The sequence below is a fragment of the Bremia lactucae genome, linkage group LG14 (genome assembly GCF_004359215.1).
Source record: "Bremia lactucae strain SF5 linkage group LG14, whole genome shotgun sequence".
In the NCBI taxonomy this organism is placed as follows: domain Eukaryota; phylum Oomycota; class Peronosporomycetes; order Peronosporales; family Peronosporaceae; genus Bremia; species Bremia lactucae.
This window is the reverse complement of record NC_090623.1, coordinates 80421-96380: the sequence shown is the minus strand read 5'-3', so window position 1 is coordinate 96380 and position 15960 is coordinate 80421. Positions and strand designations below refer to the sequence as shown.

Below are 15960 nucleotides of genomic sequence, written 5' to 3'. Positions count from 1 at the left end.
TAGAAATGTAAGAAGAAATACATTCGGTAACGGTTATGTTAGTGTCGAGTGCGAGCTAAATTTACCAATGTCAATGTGGCTTCTGTACCACCTCATACACAAATTTCTCGTCAAGAATCGGCACTTAGAGAGGGTTGCATTGTTTCTTCTTTTTAATTTCAATAAAGTATGTAGCCAATTAGAGGCATCTAAACTTCCGTGTTGCCTTAATGAAATCATTTAGGTAAACGTCAACTTGTAAGAAAACCCAACTAAAATCCCCTTGCCAAGCAAGGTCTATCAAAATGGGTAATGCCGCGCCACGCGCACAACCACAGAGCGTGTTGGACAGCGCTTCTCAGTACCGCACGTTTCTTATGGACTACACGCCGCGGTCAATGGATATGATGTTTGGTAGTTTGATTGGAGACGGCAAGTTTCTAAAGAGCATCTCGTGCAAGTGCGACGAAGGGCATTTAGTAGTAAAAATTTATCGCAAATATGACGAACGCGAGTCTTTGACGAGTGCTGAAGTGGCACTCCGTCGCTTGGCGCTTGCGTTCTCGGTGGAATTGCAGCCGAATGTTATTCCGTATGCAGATTTTCAGCTGTCGAGCAAATACAATGTAGCGTTTATGGTGCGCCAATACTTTGCCTCGAATTTATACGACCGCATATGCTCGAGGCCGTTTCTTACGATGATTGAAAAGAAATGGATTGCATTTCAGATCTTAAGGGCCTTGGAGCAAAGTCACTCGAAAGGTATTTGCCATGGCGACATTAAGCAGGAAAATGTTATGGTCACGAGTTGGAATTGGGTTTTTCTGACGGATTTTGCACCGTTCAAACCTACGTATATTCCTGAAGACGATCCTGCTGATTACAATTATTACTTTTGCGCCATTGATGCCACCAGACGGGGGTGCAGTGTCGCACCAGAGAGATTTTATGGAAAAGGGTCAGTGCCTGCCGGTGGATTGAGTGGGGCAACACCGGGAATAGGAGGTAATAAGGCTCCGGATGCTGCTACTATGCTCTCAAGGATGGCCGATAGTGATGTAACAGTGGATGAAGTAGACAGACACATTCTTGGCATGGGCAGTGGGTTGCAGACAGGAATCCCTCCGCCTATTACTTCTTTAAATAGCACCGCACCGTCATCGTATTCTCGCTCCCGTCGAGACGGTAATTTACTGGAATCTATGGATATCTTTTCAGCTGGTTGCGTAATTGCTGAGCTATTCTTAGGTGGGAAGCCACTATTTGACTTACCATCGCTGCTGAAGTACCGAACGGGGGATAGCGAGCCGCTTCGCCAGCAGTTGAAAAAAGTCGGAGACTCGAATCTTGAAGAATTGCTTATACACATGCTGCAATTGGATCCAAGCGCTCGAAACTCGGCAAGTGGATATCTTGCCAAGTATACGAGCTCAAGTGGCCTGTTCCCGCCATATTTTGATCATTTTTTGTTTCGGTTCCTAGTGCTAGTGCTTAGCCGTGGAGGCAAAGTACCTGACGCACGGATTCGTCTTGTTTGCAAGTACTATGGTCGATTAGTGCGCGAAATTGCTGGTGTTGAAGATCCAGAGGGAGAAGAGTTTTTTAAGCTTCGCCTTAAAGAAGGGTACGGTTCAGATAGATTGACAAGTGCTGCAGGCAGCGCTCAGCAGACGAATGAGCATGTTGCACAGCGTGTGCTGGAAGAATTGTATGAGAAAATTCCGACAAAATATGAAAAGAAGAAGGCTTCGCGAGACAACGCTGCCTTAACGAAGCTTCAAAAGATGAAAGAAAAAGAGAATGACTTGCGGGGATTGAGCTCCACCTTACAGAAAAAGAAAATTGAAAAGCTACACGACCAATTCAATGCACTAATTCAGAAGAAGAACAATTTGCTGCTTCTTGATTACGCGTGCGAGTCATCCACGGTTCGTTTCGATGGGGAATCAGCGAATAATGCAGAAACTATACATCCTGATGCATCGAACACTATAAATTGTTCGACCAAAACGGGTACATCGACGACTTTACCGCCTTCCAGTAAGCCACGACGAATAAAGCCACCGATATACTCTGTAAGCGGGCCGTGGCCACATGATCGTAATGGTATTGTAATTGTTCTATCGCTAATATGCTCAAGCTTGCGGCATGTTCAAGTTCCTGAATCCAAGCTTACCGCTTTATACTTGATTCGTGCTTTGGGACAGTTTACTAGCGACGAAGCTCGTCTACAGCGTTTAATTCCTTATCTTCTTGAAGTTATTGATGATCCAAGTGCGGCCGTGCGGGCCTTGGCTCTTCGCACAATTGCATTTTTACTGTCTCTGGTGGAACAATTTCCCCTTGCCGACGCTTCGGTATTCCCACAATATGTGCTCCCCGCAATGGTTCCTTTCCAATCCGATCCGGATGAACTGGTGCGTATCACATTTGCTGAATGCTTACCCCAACTCGCGGAAACCAGTCGCCGGTTTCTAGAAATCGCACACGCTATGAAGCAGAAGACGCTGACGTCTTCGGGCTCTGCTGCATCACTTTCTAATCGTAGCAACGAGTCATCTGTGTCAACCACAATATACATGGCGTCTAGCAGTTTTGATAAGGAGCTGAGCGTCCTGCACAAGATGATTTCAAGGTTTGTAATACAACTGACAACTCCAGATCAAAAAGCTTCATCTTCTTTGGTTAAACGCGCTCTGCTCGTTGATATAACAAGACTTTGCGTTTTCTTCGGCCAGGAACGTACATTGGATGTCGTCTTACCGCAGCTTATTACTTTTCTTAACGACCCAGATTGGGAATTGCGTGGGGCCTTCTTTGACTATATTGTTGGCGTGTGCTCCTTTGTGGGGCGTGTGGTTGTTGAGCACAACATATTGCCTTGTATTGAGCAGGCTTTGTTTGATGTACAAGAGATTGTAATTACCAAAGCAGTGGAATGTCTCACGGGACTGTGCCAGCTTGGACTTTTTCAAAAAAAGAATAGTACGCTGGTAGAGAAAGCCCGTATGACGTGCTCACTGCTTTTGCATCCAAGTTGGTGGATTCGCGATGCCGTGCTTAAACTGATGGGAGAAATTGCGCTAAAATTGCACAGTGTAGATGCCAACGTGTTCTTGAGTCCAGTTATACGGCCTTTTCTACGGAAAACCATGGTGTTCTTGCCTAACGAAGATGAATGTGAGGTCACGAAGCGACTGCGTGACTGCTGTCGGCCTCATGTGTCTCGCGAAACGTTTGATCGCGCACTTTTGGCATCCTCGTCTTTATCAGGTCTCAGTGAAGTAATTGCTGAAATGGAACAATCGTTTGTGGAAGCTCCTGAAGAGAGTGACGATGAAGTGGCATCTACTGCACCAATATCAGCAATAACGACAACGTTGCGTGAGTCTTTAGACGAGCCCATTGGAGAGATGGCCAGAGTGCGTCGAAACAGAGACGCTTTACTGAGTGCCGATTCTTCGGACGGGTATGGCATGATTCGCCAACACTCTTCTGGTGAAGCTGTCGCTTCTTCTGCGATGGCGACGGCACAAACAATTTTGAATAGTGTGGCTGATGGCGAAGCCTGTACCTACGATCAGCGCAAGCATGAGATTCAGTCGCTAAAGCTCATACAACAGTACGTGTCGATCGCTTCTATGCAATTGCGAAGCAAGTTGGAAATGGCCAAGACGGAGCAAGCTGCGCGTATGCAAGGACCGCTTAAGACCGACCGTATAAACTTAGCTCACGGCCCAGTGACTAGTTCCTCTGTGGCCGGAGCTGCTGGAACAACAAGCAACCCCTTTGCTCGCAAACTTTCCCGCTCGCACCTTCGTGTTCTTTTTGTGCCGGATATGCGCTTTGCACTTTCGACTGCTCAACCAGTAAAGGCCAGTAGTTTTGGCATCCCCTCGACCTCGTCCATAATGCCTAGCAGTTCCGCATCATCAGCATCGACAGCTCTTGTATCGAGGTCGCGCTCACACGCGGCCAGCAACTCACCTTCTCATCGTATCGGCTCTGTAACTTCTACAGCATTTAAAGCTGGAACTGCTCCATCTCTCGAGAGTCTTTCATTGTCGCAGGTTGGCAAGATGTACAGCCTTGTTGAGCCCAGCACACCCATCGTAGCATCCCCAATCACAGTATCTGGTCCGACCTCTGCTGGTTTTGTCGCTTCTTCACAAGATGATTCTGGACTAGGTCCAGTCGATTCGAGTCATTTTGCACCTACTAGTGGTGGGGTGATGGTGAGTATGCTTAATATGAACATGCGCGATATGTATGGTGGAGATGGTGTGAGCAGCCTAATGGACCCGCATCACCACTCAGTTCATACATCATCACCTGTATCGCCTCCCAGGCAGCGAACGGTAAAAAAGGCCCACACAACATATCACCATTATTTCGCATTCAAGGAGTCAGCGATGGATCCAGCCCTTGGAAACCCTCGCAAACTGTTGGCAAGGCTTAATGCACTGGGTATTCCTCCACTGCCACCTGATCTTGGTGCGCTGCGGCTTTCCGATGGATCGCCTTACTCAATTTATAATTATGCATCCAGTCCATATTGTTTGCTAGGAGGTAGTAGCATTGGAAGTTCAACAAATGGAATTTCAGGCCATGAGAGAGGTGGATCTGGTTTGCCAAGTGTCACGTCAGCATCAGTCCCGATTGGAAGCGGGGCATATTCTCCAGGCGGTGGAAATACTTTTACGGTGGCGGTGGCAGCTGCTGCAGCGATAAATGGAGGTGTCACGCCGGGAAACTTTGGGAGCTCTGCTGGTAGCAGTGGCCCTAGTAGCAGCCCAAATAGTTTCAATGGCATAAGCAGCAGTGGTGGATTCTCAAAATCTTCATACCGCAATTGGCAGCCACGAAAAAGCGTCCTTGTGGCAGAATTAGCCGAGCATTCCGGTGCTGTCACACGCATAAGTGCGGCTCAGGACTACAGCTTTCTAGCCTCAGCCTCAAATGACGGAACAGTGAAGATTTGGTCAGTTCGGTCGCTACAACACAGTGTGAATCAAGGATCGCGATGTACGTATGATGGACAGGGCGGTGTTATCACGGATATGAAAGTGCTAACTAATAGTCACTCAGTTGCCTCGGCCTCCAGTGATGGATCAGTACATGTTTTTCGCGTGGATAAAGTGAATTCCGTGGGCGGAAATGTACAAGCTACTGGTATTAAGGAGCTGCGAGCTAATAACAGCGCTGTTATGGCTATCGATTACTTTAATAATGTCACGGAAGCCCTGCTGCTGTATGCCACTCGGGATGGAAAGATCCATGCGTGGGATTTGCGCATGCGGCGCGAAGCTTGGACTCTGAGTATTTCACCGGAATTGGGCTACGTGACTTGCATGACGCATTCCTTGGACGTGAGCTGGCTAGCTGTAGGTACGAGCCGAGGATTCTTATGCCTATGGGATCTGCGCTTTCTAGTGCTGATCCGTATTTGGCGGCACTCGTCTCACCGCGCAATCCACCGAATTCAGCCCTGCTTAGGATTGCCTAACACACTGCCTCTTGATGAAACGTCAGTGCCGCTGGTGTTTGTGGCTGCTGGTGATGGAGAAGTTGCTGTTTTTGATCTCAGTATCGGCGCATGTCGTGCTGTTTTCCGTTCCCTTGAGGCACTGGCATCGGAATCAGAGGCTTGCAAGTGTCCAACACTTTTGCACGTGCCAATTCCACACCGCAGTCGAAGTGTTCTAGGAAGTTTTTTGGGCATTCTTGGTATCACTATGTCCTTTGATGAGATTTCTACGACTCCATTGAGTGAAGAGCCTAGCGTCCGTGCGATCTTTTGTCCATCTCTGCATGTGCGTGGCATTGGAGACGCACTGATCACGGGTGGGGAAGACCGACAATTACGATACTGGGATATTCGCAATGGCAAACAGTCGTACACTATCTGTGGAAATGGAGAAGCCAAGTCATTTTACAGCATCCAGGCGCCTCCGAACGATTGGTGGCGTATGAATTCAGATTCGGGAAATGCTACTTCACAGCGCTTTGACGACATACCAGCGGCACCCATATCGACTACGGCCACCATTACCAAGCCAGAGCTGGCCTGGAGTAAATTAAGCCCACCTCTTATAACTGTATGTCAAGATTCGTCACCTTACTCAAATTCAGCAGATGTGGCTGCACCAAATTATGGAAGCGTGGAAACAGCTATCAGCATGGAGCGGAGGGGCCTCGTTCCTCCTTCTCCAGCACACACGGATTGTATCCTCGATCTTACGCTTGTGGGGTTAAATAGTGGCCAGTATTCAAGCCCAATGCTTGTATCCAGTGGTCGGGACGCTCTCATTAAGGTGTGGAAGTAATAGCATGTTAAAGGTTGGATTAAAGAATGACGACTAGAAGACTAATGTAAGGTTAAACATACTAATGGGCTTCGTATGGAGCTATCAAAGAGTGGCTGGGTGACCATTCACCGCTTCTTTTGGCGCGTGCTTCCTCCACCATGCTGGCGCTTTGCCTTGATGTTTCTATTCAGCTTGCTAGCAGCTGACACGCCATCCCTGTCTTCAGCGCCACGCTTGTTGCCCGCGGCTGCACCCCGTTGGATCCGTTTTTTGCCCGCTGTAGCTTTGCGAGCTGTCCGTGCGCCCTGAAGCTTTGAGCGCTTAGAAGGCAAAGCCTTGCCTTTTCGCTGTTGTTGTACTCGCTGGAACAAAGTCAAATGCTCTTCTCTGCCATTCTTTCCTTTCTTTCGCTGGAAAAGTGACTTTTTCGTTTCCTCAGCACCCGAGATCTCCACGTCACTGCTACTTTCGTCGCTGTCGCTTTGCAGGTTACCGACCGACGTTGTGACAATCACACAGTCACCAAACTTTTTTTGCGTAATTTCGTCTGCAAAAGTCATGACCTCAGTCACAGTCTTAGCGCCACTTAGCAACTGGCTTTCGGTAGTGCAAACGTCCGATTCGCTTTCGCTTTGCTCCTCCTCATGTTCCTCTTTGTCACCGCCCACAAGATTAAGCGCCGCCAGTTTTTCCTTCTGATCCTCACGCCGTTGCTTTTTAGCTTCTAGCTGCCGCTTTTTTATTTTAAATGCCTCCATGTCCAGACCAAAGCGCCGTCGCTCCTGCTTGCGCTTGTGAAAGCCTGTGAGATATTCTTTGCGCTTGTCTGAGTCAAAGGTTACGACCAGCTTCGACTTCTTGCGCAAATTCGGGTTAGCTCCCATTCCGGTAGATCCGCGAGAAAGTTTGGCTTTGCCGACCGCACCGCGCTTGCCCTGACGAGATGTCGCGCCATGCGCCACTCGTGTCATGAATGCGATCAAGCGCTTGCCAGTGAAGTAAATGTGTGGCATACATAATCATACGTTTGTACACAGCACCCACCGAATTAGGCTAAGAAAATACGTAGTCATGACCGCAGCAGACATGCCAGCGATGCGGCCGCTGCCGTTCGTGCTGGTGGACGACGATGGCAGCTTTCGCGTAAATCCCGAAGCGTGCTCTTTACTACAGAAGGTAAAGTCACCACTTGTGATTGTGGCTGTAGCGGGTCTGTATCGCACAGGCAAGAGTTTCCTGCTAAACTTGCTGGTTCAAGGTATCTCGAGGTCGTTGGGTACGAGTCAGGAGCTTTCAGGCTTTGCCGTGGGTGGAACAGTCAATGCGTGTACCAAGGGTATCTGGATGTGGGGTAATCCCATTCCCTTGGACAATGGTACGAGTGTGGTATTCCTCGACACCGAAGGACTTGGCTCCGTGGACCGCGAGCAAACTCACGATTCGCGCATCTTTGCGCTCGCGCTATTGCTTGCGTCTAGCTTTGTGTACAACAGTCGAGGCGTTATTGATGGAAATGCCATTGAGGACCTTTCGCTTGTGGTCAATCTGTCCAAGCACATTCAGACGTCGTCATCGGCTAAGGATGGGATAAGCAATGCCGACAAACTGCACGAATTCTTCCCGAGTTTTATGTGGGTTTTGAGAGACTTTACGCTGCAATTACTGGAAAATGGTCAGTTAATTTCATCGAAGCAGTATTTGGAGAATGCACTGGAGCCGACCGGAGGGTACAATGATGACGCGGTCGAGAAAGACCAGATACGAGCGTTGCTATGTGATTATTTTAGGCATCGAAATTGTGTGACACTCGTGCGGCCAATTGATGAGGAGCATAAGCTGCGAAATTTGTCAAAAGTCCCGTACGACGAGCTTCGAGACGAATTTCGAAAGGGTTTCGAGAATCTTTCGAAGCAACTTTTTGGTAAAGCCAAGCCTAAGAGTATGTTTGGCAAGCCTATAAATGGAGCAATGTTTGTTAATCTGGCTCGATCTTATGTTGAGGCGTTGAATAGCGGCAAGGCTCCTGTTATATCAAGTGCTTGGAGCCGTGTTGTACAGGCGCAATGTCATGATGCATTGGAGGACGCACTCGCACGATACAAGGCCGAGCTTAACGTACGCGTGCGACGCTACATTTCACCCCAACAATATGTGGACGATGCAAGTTTTGAAGGGAATGCAGAAAACAATCTCGACGGTGAATTTGTACGAGTGAACAACAATCTTGACCGAAATGACATGTTACATGAATGTGGAAATTTGCGAAGCGTGGCATTGCTTTCTGGAGCACTGACAAATGCTTCTATAGACGAGGAAGAACCTCTAATGCCGGAAAATGAAACAATTGAAATTATGGAAAAGGACGACAGCATGAAAACTCGTAGCAGTATACAAATGGTTCGCTTACCTTGCTCAGTCGACAAACTTAGAAGCGTGCATTACTTGTGCAAGCGCTTGGCCAAAAAAAAATTGCGAGAGATTGTTGATGGAGACATGAGTGCAGAAGATTCAGCAGAAGAACGTCACGATTATCTGGGACAATTTCGCGAGACGGTGAGCGCCGAATTTGATGCCATTTGCCAGCAGAATGCTGCAGCATCCATGGCATATTGTCGCCACATACTTGAAAATCTTGCATCGAAGTATTTAATCTTGCAACATGACAAATCAGCGATGGAATTGTTTCGCGAAACACAGTCTTTTTTGCATAAAGATTTAGATGCAGTGCACAAGATGTACTATGATCGCGCAGTGGGTCCATCCGCTGATGCCGCTTATTGTGAATTTGTCAGCCAACGCGTTCTTTCGCAATTGATTCAGAGGACAGAGGATACGAACGCTGCGCATATGGCTGAAGTTCGCGCACTTGAGAAACAATTGAATGATACAAGTGTTAAAGTAGCAGTGGCACAGGGGCAAGCAGGTGCAATGCAGGAACTCTCTGCTCAGCAGCAGCAAAAATACGAGCTTGGAGTACAAGAGGCCGAACAACGCTGCGCAGCAGAGATTGCTGGACTTCGTTCCGCACTTGAATTCAAGACAAACGAGCTTGAGCACATTCTTAATCATAATGCAACTATGAAGCGCCTGGCCGATACTGCACAACAAGGCCAATATCGTGCGACAGAATTTGCGACTTCAGCTTTCGCACAAATCCTATGCGGATACCTCATCAAGCAATACGTGACTCCAGGTGCTGGTGTGTCCGCCCGCGCAAAATGGCAGCAGCGTTACTTTGTCCTGCAAGGCCCACAGCTAAGTTTTTACGACTCAAAAGAAGACTTTGAGCGTTGTCGCTCTGTAAATCTACCTATGGATGTCACAAATGCCATCATTGAAGACAATTATGCTGTGCCGGAAGCCTTCAGTGTTTCTTTCTGTGACGATAAGTATCATCCATTACAACTGCATGCGAAGTCGAGGCAGGTGAAAAACGAGTGGGTGCGCAGTTTGCGTGCAGCAGCTGCTGGACGTGCTACCGTGCAAGCCGGATCGCGCAGCCACGCAATGTCAAACTCGTCATTAATGCCTTTAGTCCATGGCAATACAAGTAATTCGTTTTCGTCCGCGGCCAGTAAGGAAAGCTCGAAGTCACCTTTAAACTATGCGAAGTCAGATGAAAGTGTGGCAGGATCAACGCATGCAGATTCATCTTCAAGCATGTACGGTCCTAATGGTGGTGCTGGGGGCAATCGATATATGCAGATGTAGCAAATTCGCGTTGATGTATGCTCAAGCTTGGAGTAATTTGGACATGCGCAAGTCAAAATTTCTTGTTGCGGCAATTTCCGTGTCTGTCAGTCGCTTAGTCATAGCGTAACAAAAGCCTCGTAATACTTTTCAAATTAGCAACACTGTAGCCTTATTTCTTTCAAATGATTGTTAGAAATTAGGCTACAGTATTGCCAAAAAAAGGGGCATCATAAATTTAGGGGCCGGTATCCTTTTGGTATTGCCACACCCCTCCTCATTTGTATTGAATAAAAACGTCGTATATACATATCCTCAATCAATGTGTAATGCTGTAATGGGCCAAAGTTGCCCTAATGAAACACAGTCCCTGTAGCGGAGCTACCTCGCTTCTATCTCTTACAGGTCAATGCGCAAACCTTAGGAAGACACTTAACGCTTTGAGATCAAAAGGGAAACTGAACTTTATATAATTAGTTAACCATTACACCCTCCCCCATCAGACTGTTGATGTAACGGGGCACTGCGACTTGTACTGTTTCAGTACAAGTCCACTTCACACTGCTTCAGATGTGAGTGGTGCCTCTCGTTAGGTGACGTACACTGTACGTATAGAGGAAGACTTCTCTTAAGGCAAGTTAGCTTAAGAGTGTAAAATGAAAACTGTATTAATATAGTTAAGTGTCTTGTTAATCTATCTCCTACTGGACATAAATCTACTAAAATGTAAATGTTCTTAACTATAAACTAATACTAAACATGTAAATGAATTCTTATCTATCTTATCTCGTAACTCTCTTTGATTACTTCTACAGCTGATTAGTCTGCGGAATAAATAGACATAATGGTCTATACCTATTTATGGATAAGAATTCAGGACATTACTATGTAAAATAATATCCTCCAAATATTATCTACCTTTTAGATAATATATTAATTAACAACCTCTAGTGTTAATTTCATGTAACGATACACCCCGTTACAGTTGACACCGAGTGACAACATTCGCTTCATTTCCTCTTTGAGGCTGGAAACTAAACAGCTTTGGTTGTGTTTTCCATTCCTTTGTCTAATGACAGTCAAGCGTGAGTCACAGACTCTGAGCACCTTCCTCGACGATGAGGGAATGGTGGACTTTGAAAGTCATTCTCAATCAGAGGAGGAGGAAAAAGAGCGACGTTCGCTCACGCTTCTCCTCCGGACGAACGTCGGCGAGCCCCGAATCCGTTCCCAGAACGTAGTGCCGCTGATGTCTTAACTGCACTGAGCAGAACACGGGACCTGAGTTTAACACTATTACGAATCCCCTCGATGAAGAGCAAGAGCAGATAATCCTCATAGAGGAAAGAGCTCGTCGTCGAGCTGCCGAAATAGCAAAAGCTAAGGCTCATAGTGAATACAGATTTACTCCGCTTAGTGCGGACGAGCGTCTCAAAGAGATAGCGGGTCATAGCTTGGCCATCTGGATCTCTGGTGACCCGGCGAGGACGCCGTCCATGTGGGAAGGGTCCCGATAGGGCTTAAGCAAGCCAACGTAAAACACTGGATGTGTGCACAGCTTCCTAGGAAAGTTTAGCGTATAAGCTAGGCCCTTCTTGGCCACATCCGTAAATGGTCCAATAAAGCGCGGGTGCAATTTGGTCTTGAAGACCGCGGAAACCAAGTTAGTAGGTAGATTTTTAGCATTTAGTAAAACTCGGTCTTCGACTATAAAAGAATTAATACAGCTTCTGCCTTTGGCATCCGCTTGTTCTTTTTGTTTGTCTTGGCTATCAGCCATCGTATCCCGTACATGTCAAAAGACACTAAATCGCGTCGCGAGAAACTCGCTTACTTGTTTCCGAACGGTAACGGGGCTGATATCAGCAAGCTTATCGGTCAAATCCCCCCCACCAAGCCCTGAACCACGAAGTGGTATCGTTAACGGAACGCACGGGTGGGTAAGACCGTTTATATAAATCGGAGTATAGCCTGTGGAGGCATGAACAGCGTTATTTAACGCAAATTCCACTTCTGGGAGCATTGAGCTCCAGCGCTTTGGTGTCTGAGCACACACGCTACGTAAAACGTCTTCAATGACGCGATTGACACGTTCGGTTTGACCATCGGTCTGCGGATGGTCGGCAGTGGACATATCCAATCTGGTGCCAAGCACTCGGAAAATTGATTTCCAGAATTTACCCGTAAAACGGGGATCCCGATCAGAGACAATTGCCACTGGCAAACCATGTTGTCGAAACACGCGATCGATAAACAGCTTAGCTGTACCCTCTTCATCAATGGAATCCGACACGGCCGCTAAGTGAGCCATTTTGCTTAAACGGTCAACAAAGAACACTGTACCGGAGTTACCGGCTGAATCTTTCGGCAGCTAAAAAACAAAATTCATACTAATGGACTCCCAGCATCCTATGGGGACTGGAAGATTCGCCAGTGGCGCAGCAGCATATGCCGAGGGTTTAACCCGTTGGCACGTTTCGCATGTGTGAACATATGTGCTGACCCATTTATATAGCTTGGGCCACCAATAAATCTGGCTGATAGAGTCGTAGGTCTTTCTCTACCGAGATGACCACCAAGGGCAGTATCGTGTGCCTCATAGAGGATCCGGTACTTTAAATCCTCATCATGAGGAACAACGACACGCGGAGGGTCCACGATGTCTGTGCAATAAAGCAACAGGTTGTTATCGATAGAAAATCGATGTAACCTTGCACGCAAACGTGAGTTCTATAAAGCTCGTAGCAGAGCTAAACACTATTCATCCTTGGCGTAAGCCGAACGGATTAATTCAGGAATAGGTGACGAGATAGTCGTTAAATGAGAAACCTCATAATCCGGTCTGCGTGATAACGCATCGGCCAAAGCATTTTGCTTGCCGAGTTTATACTTCACTTCGAAGCTGTATTCCGCAAAAAGGGATAGCCATCGGGCCATCTCTGTGAGAGATGGGGCGACTTAGTCGCCGTGCGTAATGACGCGTGATCGGTATAAATCACAAACAGCTTAGAGCCGAGCAGATGAACTCTGAATTTGACGAGAGCATACTTTAAGGCAATAAACTCTTTGTCATGAACTGGGTAGTTCTTTTCTGCAGCTTTAAGCTGTCTAGACTAGAACGCAATAACACGCTCGTACCCATCAACATCTGTTTGTAACAGAGCACTGCCAATGGCAGAATCTGATGCGTCACAGACGACACTGAAAGGCCAATTTGAGTTTGGCAGTGCCAGAATCGGGGCATGGATAAGACTATCTTTAACTGCTCGAAAAGCATTATTTTCGGTGCTAGTCCAGCACCATTTTTATCCTTTTTAAGGAGATTAGATAATGGCCTAGCCGTATTTGCGTAATTTTCGCTATATTTGTGTATAATTGGCGAGACCCAACCACTTACGCAAATCCTTTTGGTTTTTAAAAACTGGCCAATTTACTATGGCTTCTACCTTAGCGGGATCCCCTCTAAGGCCTCGCTTTCCAATGAAGCATCCAAAAAAAGGAATTTTGTCTGCGCCAAAAATGCATTTTGATGCATTGGCATACAATTTGTTTGTGCGCATGCACTCGAGCACTGCTCGCAAATGGTCTAAATGGTTTTACATATCCGACCGACCCTACTCCGCACGACTATGGACAAAAATGTCATCGAAATAAGTCTGTGCGTATCCTCGCTGAGGGCAAAACAGTTGCGTCACTAGACGATTAAATGTTGTCGGGGCGCTGGAAAGCCCTTGTGGCATAACCAGCCACTCCCATAACATGCCGCTTGGGGAGCTACTGCTGTAAGCGGGATATCACTAGCTCGCATGAGCAATTGGTGGTAACCATCGACTAAGTCCAATCACTGTACATTGTACATCCCACCATATTGTTCTGAAGAACATCCTTTCTAGGAATGGGGGTTTGTGCTGGTATAGTGGCAGCATTTAGCCTATTATAAGCATGTACAATGCGCCATTTACCATTTGGCTTTTGACACAAAATGTCGGTGTCGAATGAGGAGATTTGCTCTCTCGTACCATTCCAGCCTCGTGCTTAGCACGGAAGAAATCTTCAATGACGTCACACTGCTCCCTTGGTAAAGGCCGTTGTCTTGTGACAAAGGATTTGGTTCCCGGAACCAAGTCAATTTCATGACGAACACCTCCATCTGGAGGTTAAATAGATGGTGGATTATTACATACCACAGATTAAAAATTCCCTAATTAAGGAATAAAAGGAATCTGTAGGATCTTTAAGGATCGATGACCCATTTCGCGCACTAAGTGCAGCTTTTGTGTCATCCAGGACAGCTTCGTCTAGAAGTGACGATGGTTTTAACTCAATCGGTGATCTAAGTAACTAACTATTCTAAAATTAGATAAAAGGGTATTTTAACCATAAAGTAAATGTACCACAACAACGGTTCTCCGACCGATGTGTGCCCCATTACAGTCCCCGTTAAGTACACTTGGTGTACTGTAGGGGATAATCAATTACTTAAATAAAGTAATTAGACCCACCACTCGGGTGTGGTTCACATTTGTGACCAACCCTTGTGTATGTGATGCACAGAGGTGCATTCACATTAGGAGGGAGGAACGTCTAGCGTCATCCGTTACGCGAGGTATTTAGAAAGATACGCTCGCAATGTATATTAGTGTTATCTACAGATATGACATTTTTGATTGGTAAAAATAGGTATTTATATTAAACCCGATTACATATAAATCAGTCTGAAATCTTCTTTCTAGTTAGTAAGTGCGGAGCCGGATTACCGCTCCCGTCAAGACACTATACTAGAGTACTTAGTGCGTTGGGTGTGGTCGCTAAGGCGCGCACGCAACTACCTTGCTGCACGCAAGAAGAGCAGGTTAAACCGCTACCTGGCTGTGCTAGGGTGTGAGTATAAGTAGAGGGTGGCCGCATTAAAACGTGCCCGTCTACACTTGGTAGCACTTGAAATCCTTTCCACAACCCGCGTCTCTGCGTCTGTACGTAAGGATGAGCCTGGCCATGCTTCCTGGGCAGTCCTCCTGAGCAACATGTTGCTCAGTTGGAGCAGCTTGAGGCATTCGTGCTCGGACAGCGGAGGGCCGCGTCTGAGACACAGAGTCATGCTGCGGCGAACTCTGTCACTCAGACTCAGGATGAGCTGAGGCATGAGCAGGCTCAGGGCGAGGCTCTTAACAGAACTCTTGAGGAGCTCTCTGCCCGGCCGCATTAGCCGAGGCCCATTCGGATGGCCCCGCCCAAGTTCGATGAAACTACAGCGCACACGATTGTCTACTGGCTGTTAACCGTGGACCATTGTGGTGTCGCCCAGCTCATCGAGGACGACAGCCGGATGAGGTCGTTCGCCATGTCGCATCTGCGTGGTAAGGCCTCAAAGTGGGCTTACTCGGCGCTTATGGCGGACAGAAAGGTGTTCCCTTCCTGGGCGAACTTTAAGACAAAGATTCGCGCCATGTACTAGCCGCCGAACAACGAAGTGTTGCTTCAGGCGTGCTTCTTTGGAGCGCGACAGACGAAGCGATCTCTGAAAGAGTATGTGCAAGAGATGCGCTCGCTGTCGGCGTCCATTACCGTAGGTCCGATTCCGGAGCACATTAAGATGCCCACGTTTCTGAACGGACTACGACATGGCCCATCGCGACCGGCCCTTTTCAAAAAGGTGCCGTCGACGATGGAAGAAGCAATCCAAATTGCCTTAGTTGAGTTCCAATTCTACAACAGTGCCTGGGCGACAGCTTGGTATAAGCCGTCGGCCGAGATGTCAGATGCCACTCCGATGGAGCTGGGCATTGCAGACGTTGTCTAATATAAATGCGGCAAGCGCGGCCATATGATAGCTCGCTGCTATGCTTGGGTCCCTGCTGGGGCGTAGACGCCCAGCAAGAGGACTCCCTACCCAAAAAGGCGATGGCAAGAACCAGCGTGCGAGACGCATGAGTTCTGCATCGACCACTGAGGGGTCGGGAAATGCAGGAGCGCAGTAGGGGCG

At 47.4% G+C, this 15960-nt stretch overlaps 3 protein-coding genes across 3 annotated transcripts; 2 read left to right on the top strand and 1 right to left on the bottom strand.

The window, feature by feature from the left end:
- Positions 1-284: 284 nt before the first annotated feature.
- Positions 285-6305, top strand: CCR75_006179 (uncharacterized protein; the record flags this gene model as incomplete). The annotated part of the gene is made up of 1 exon (XM_067964250.1): positions 285-6305. The coding sequence occupies one exon, from the start codon at positions 285-287 to the stop codon at positions 6303-6305; it is 6021 nt and encodes a 2006-aa protein (XP_067816467.1).
- A 107-nt stretch (positions 6306-6412) lies between these two features.
- CCR75_006178 (uncharacterized protein) lies at positions 6413-7258 on the bottom strand (the record flags this gene model as incomplete). The annotated part of the gene is made up of 1 exon (XM_067964249.1): positions 6413-7258. The coding sequence occupies one exon, from the start codon at positions 7256-7258 to the stop codon at positions 6413-6415; it is 846 nt and encodes a 281-aa protein (XP_067816789.1).
- Positions 7259-7358: 100 nt separating this feature from the next.
- Positions 7359-9998, top strand: CCR75_006177 (uncharacterized protein; the record flags this gene model as incomplete). Its single annotated transcript, XM_067964248.1, has 1 exon — positions 7359-9998. One exon carries the CDS (start codon positions 7359-7361, stop codon positions 9996-9998), a length of 2640 nt encoding a protein of 879 aa, XP_067816464.1.
- Between the last annotated feature and the right edge of the window lie 5962 nt (positions 9999-15960).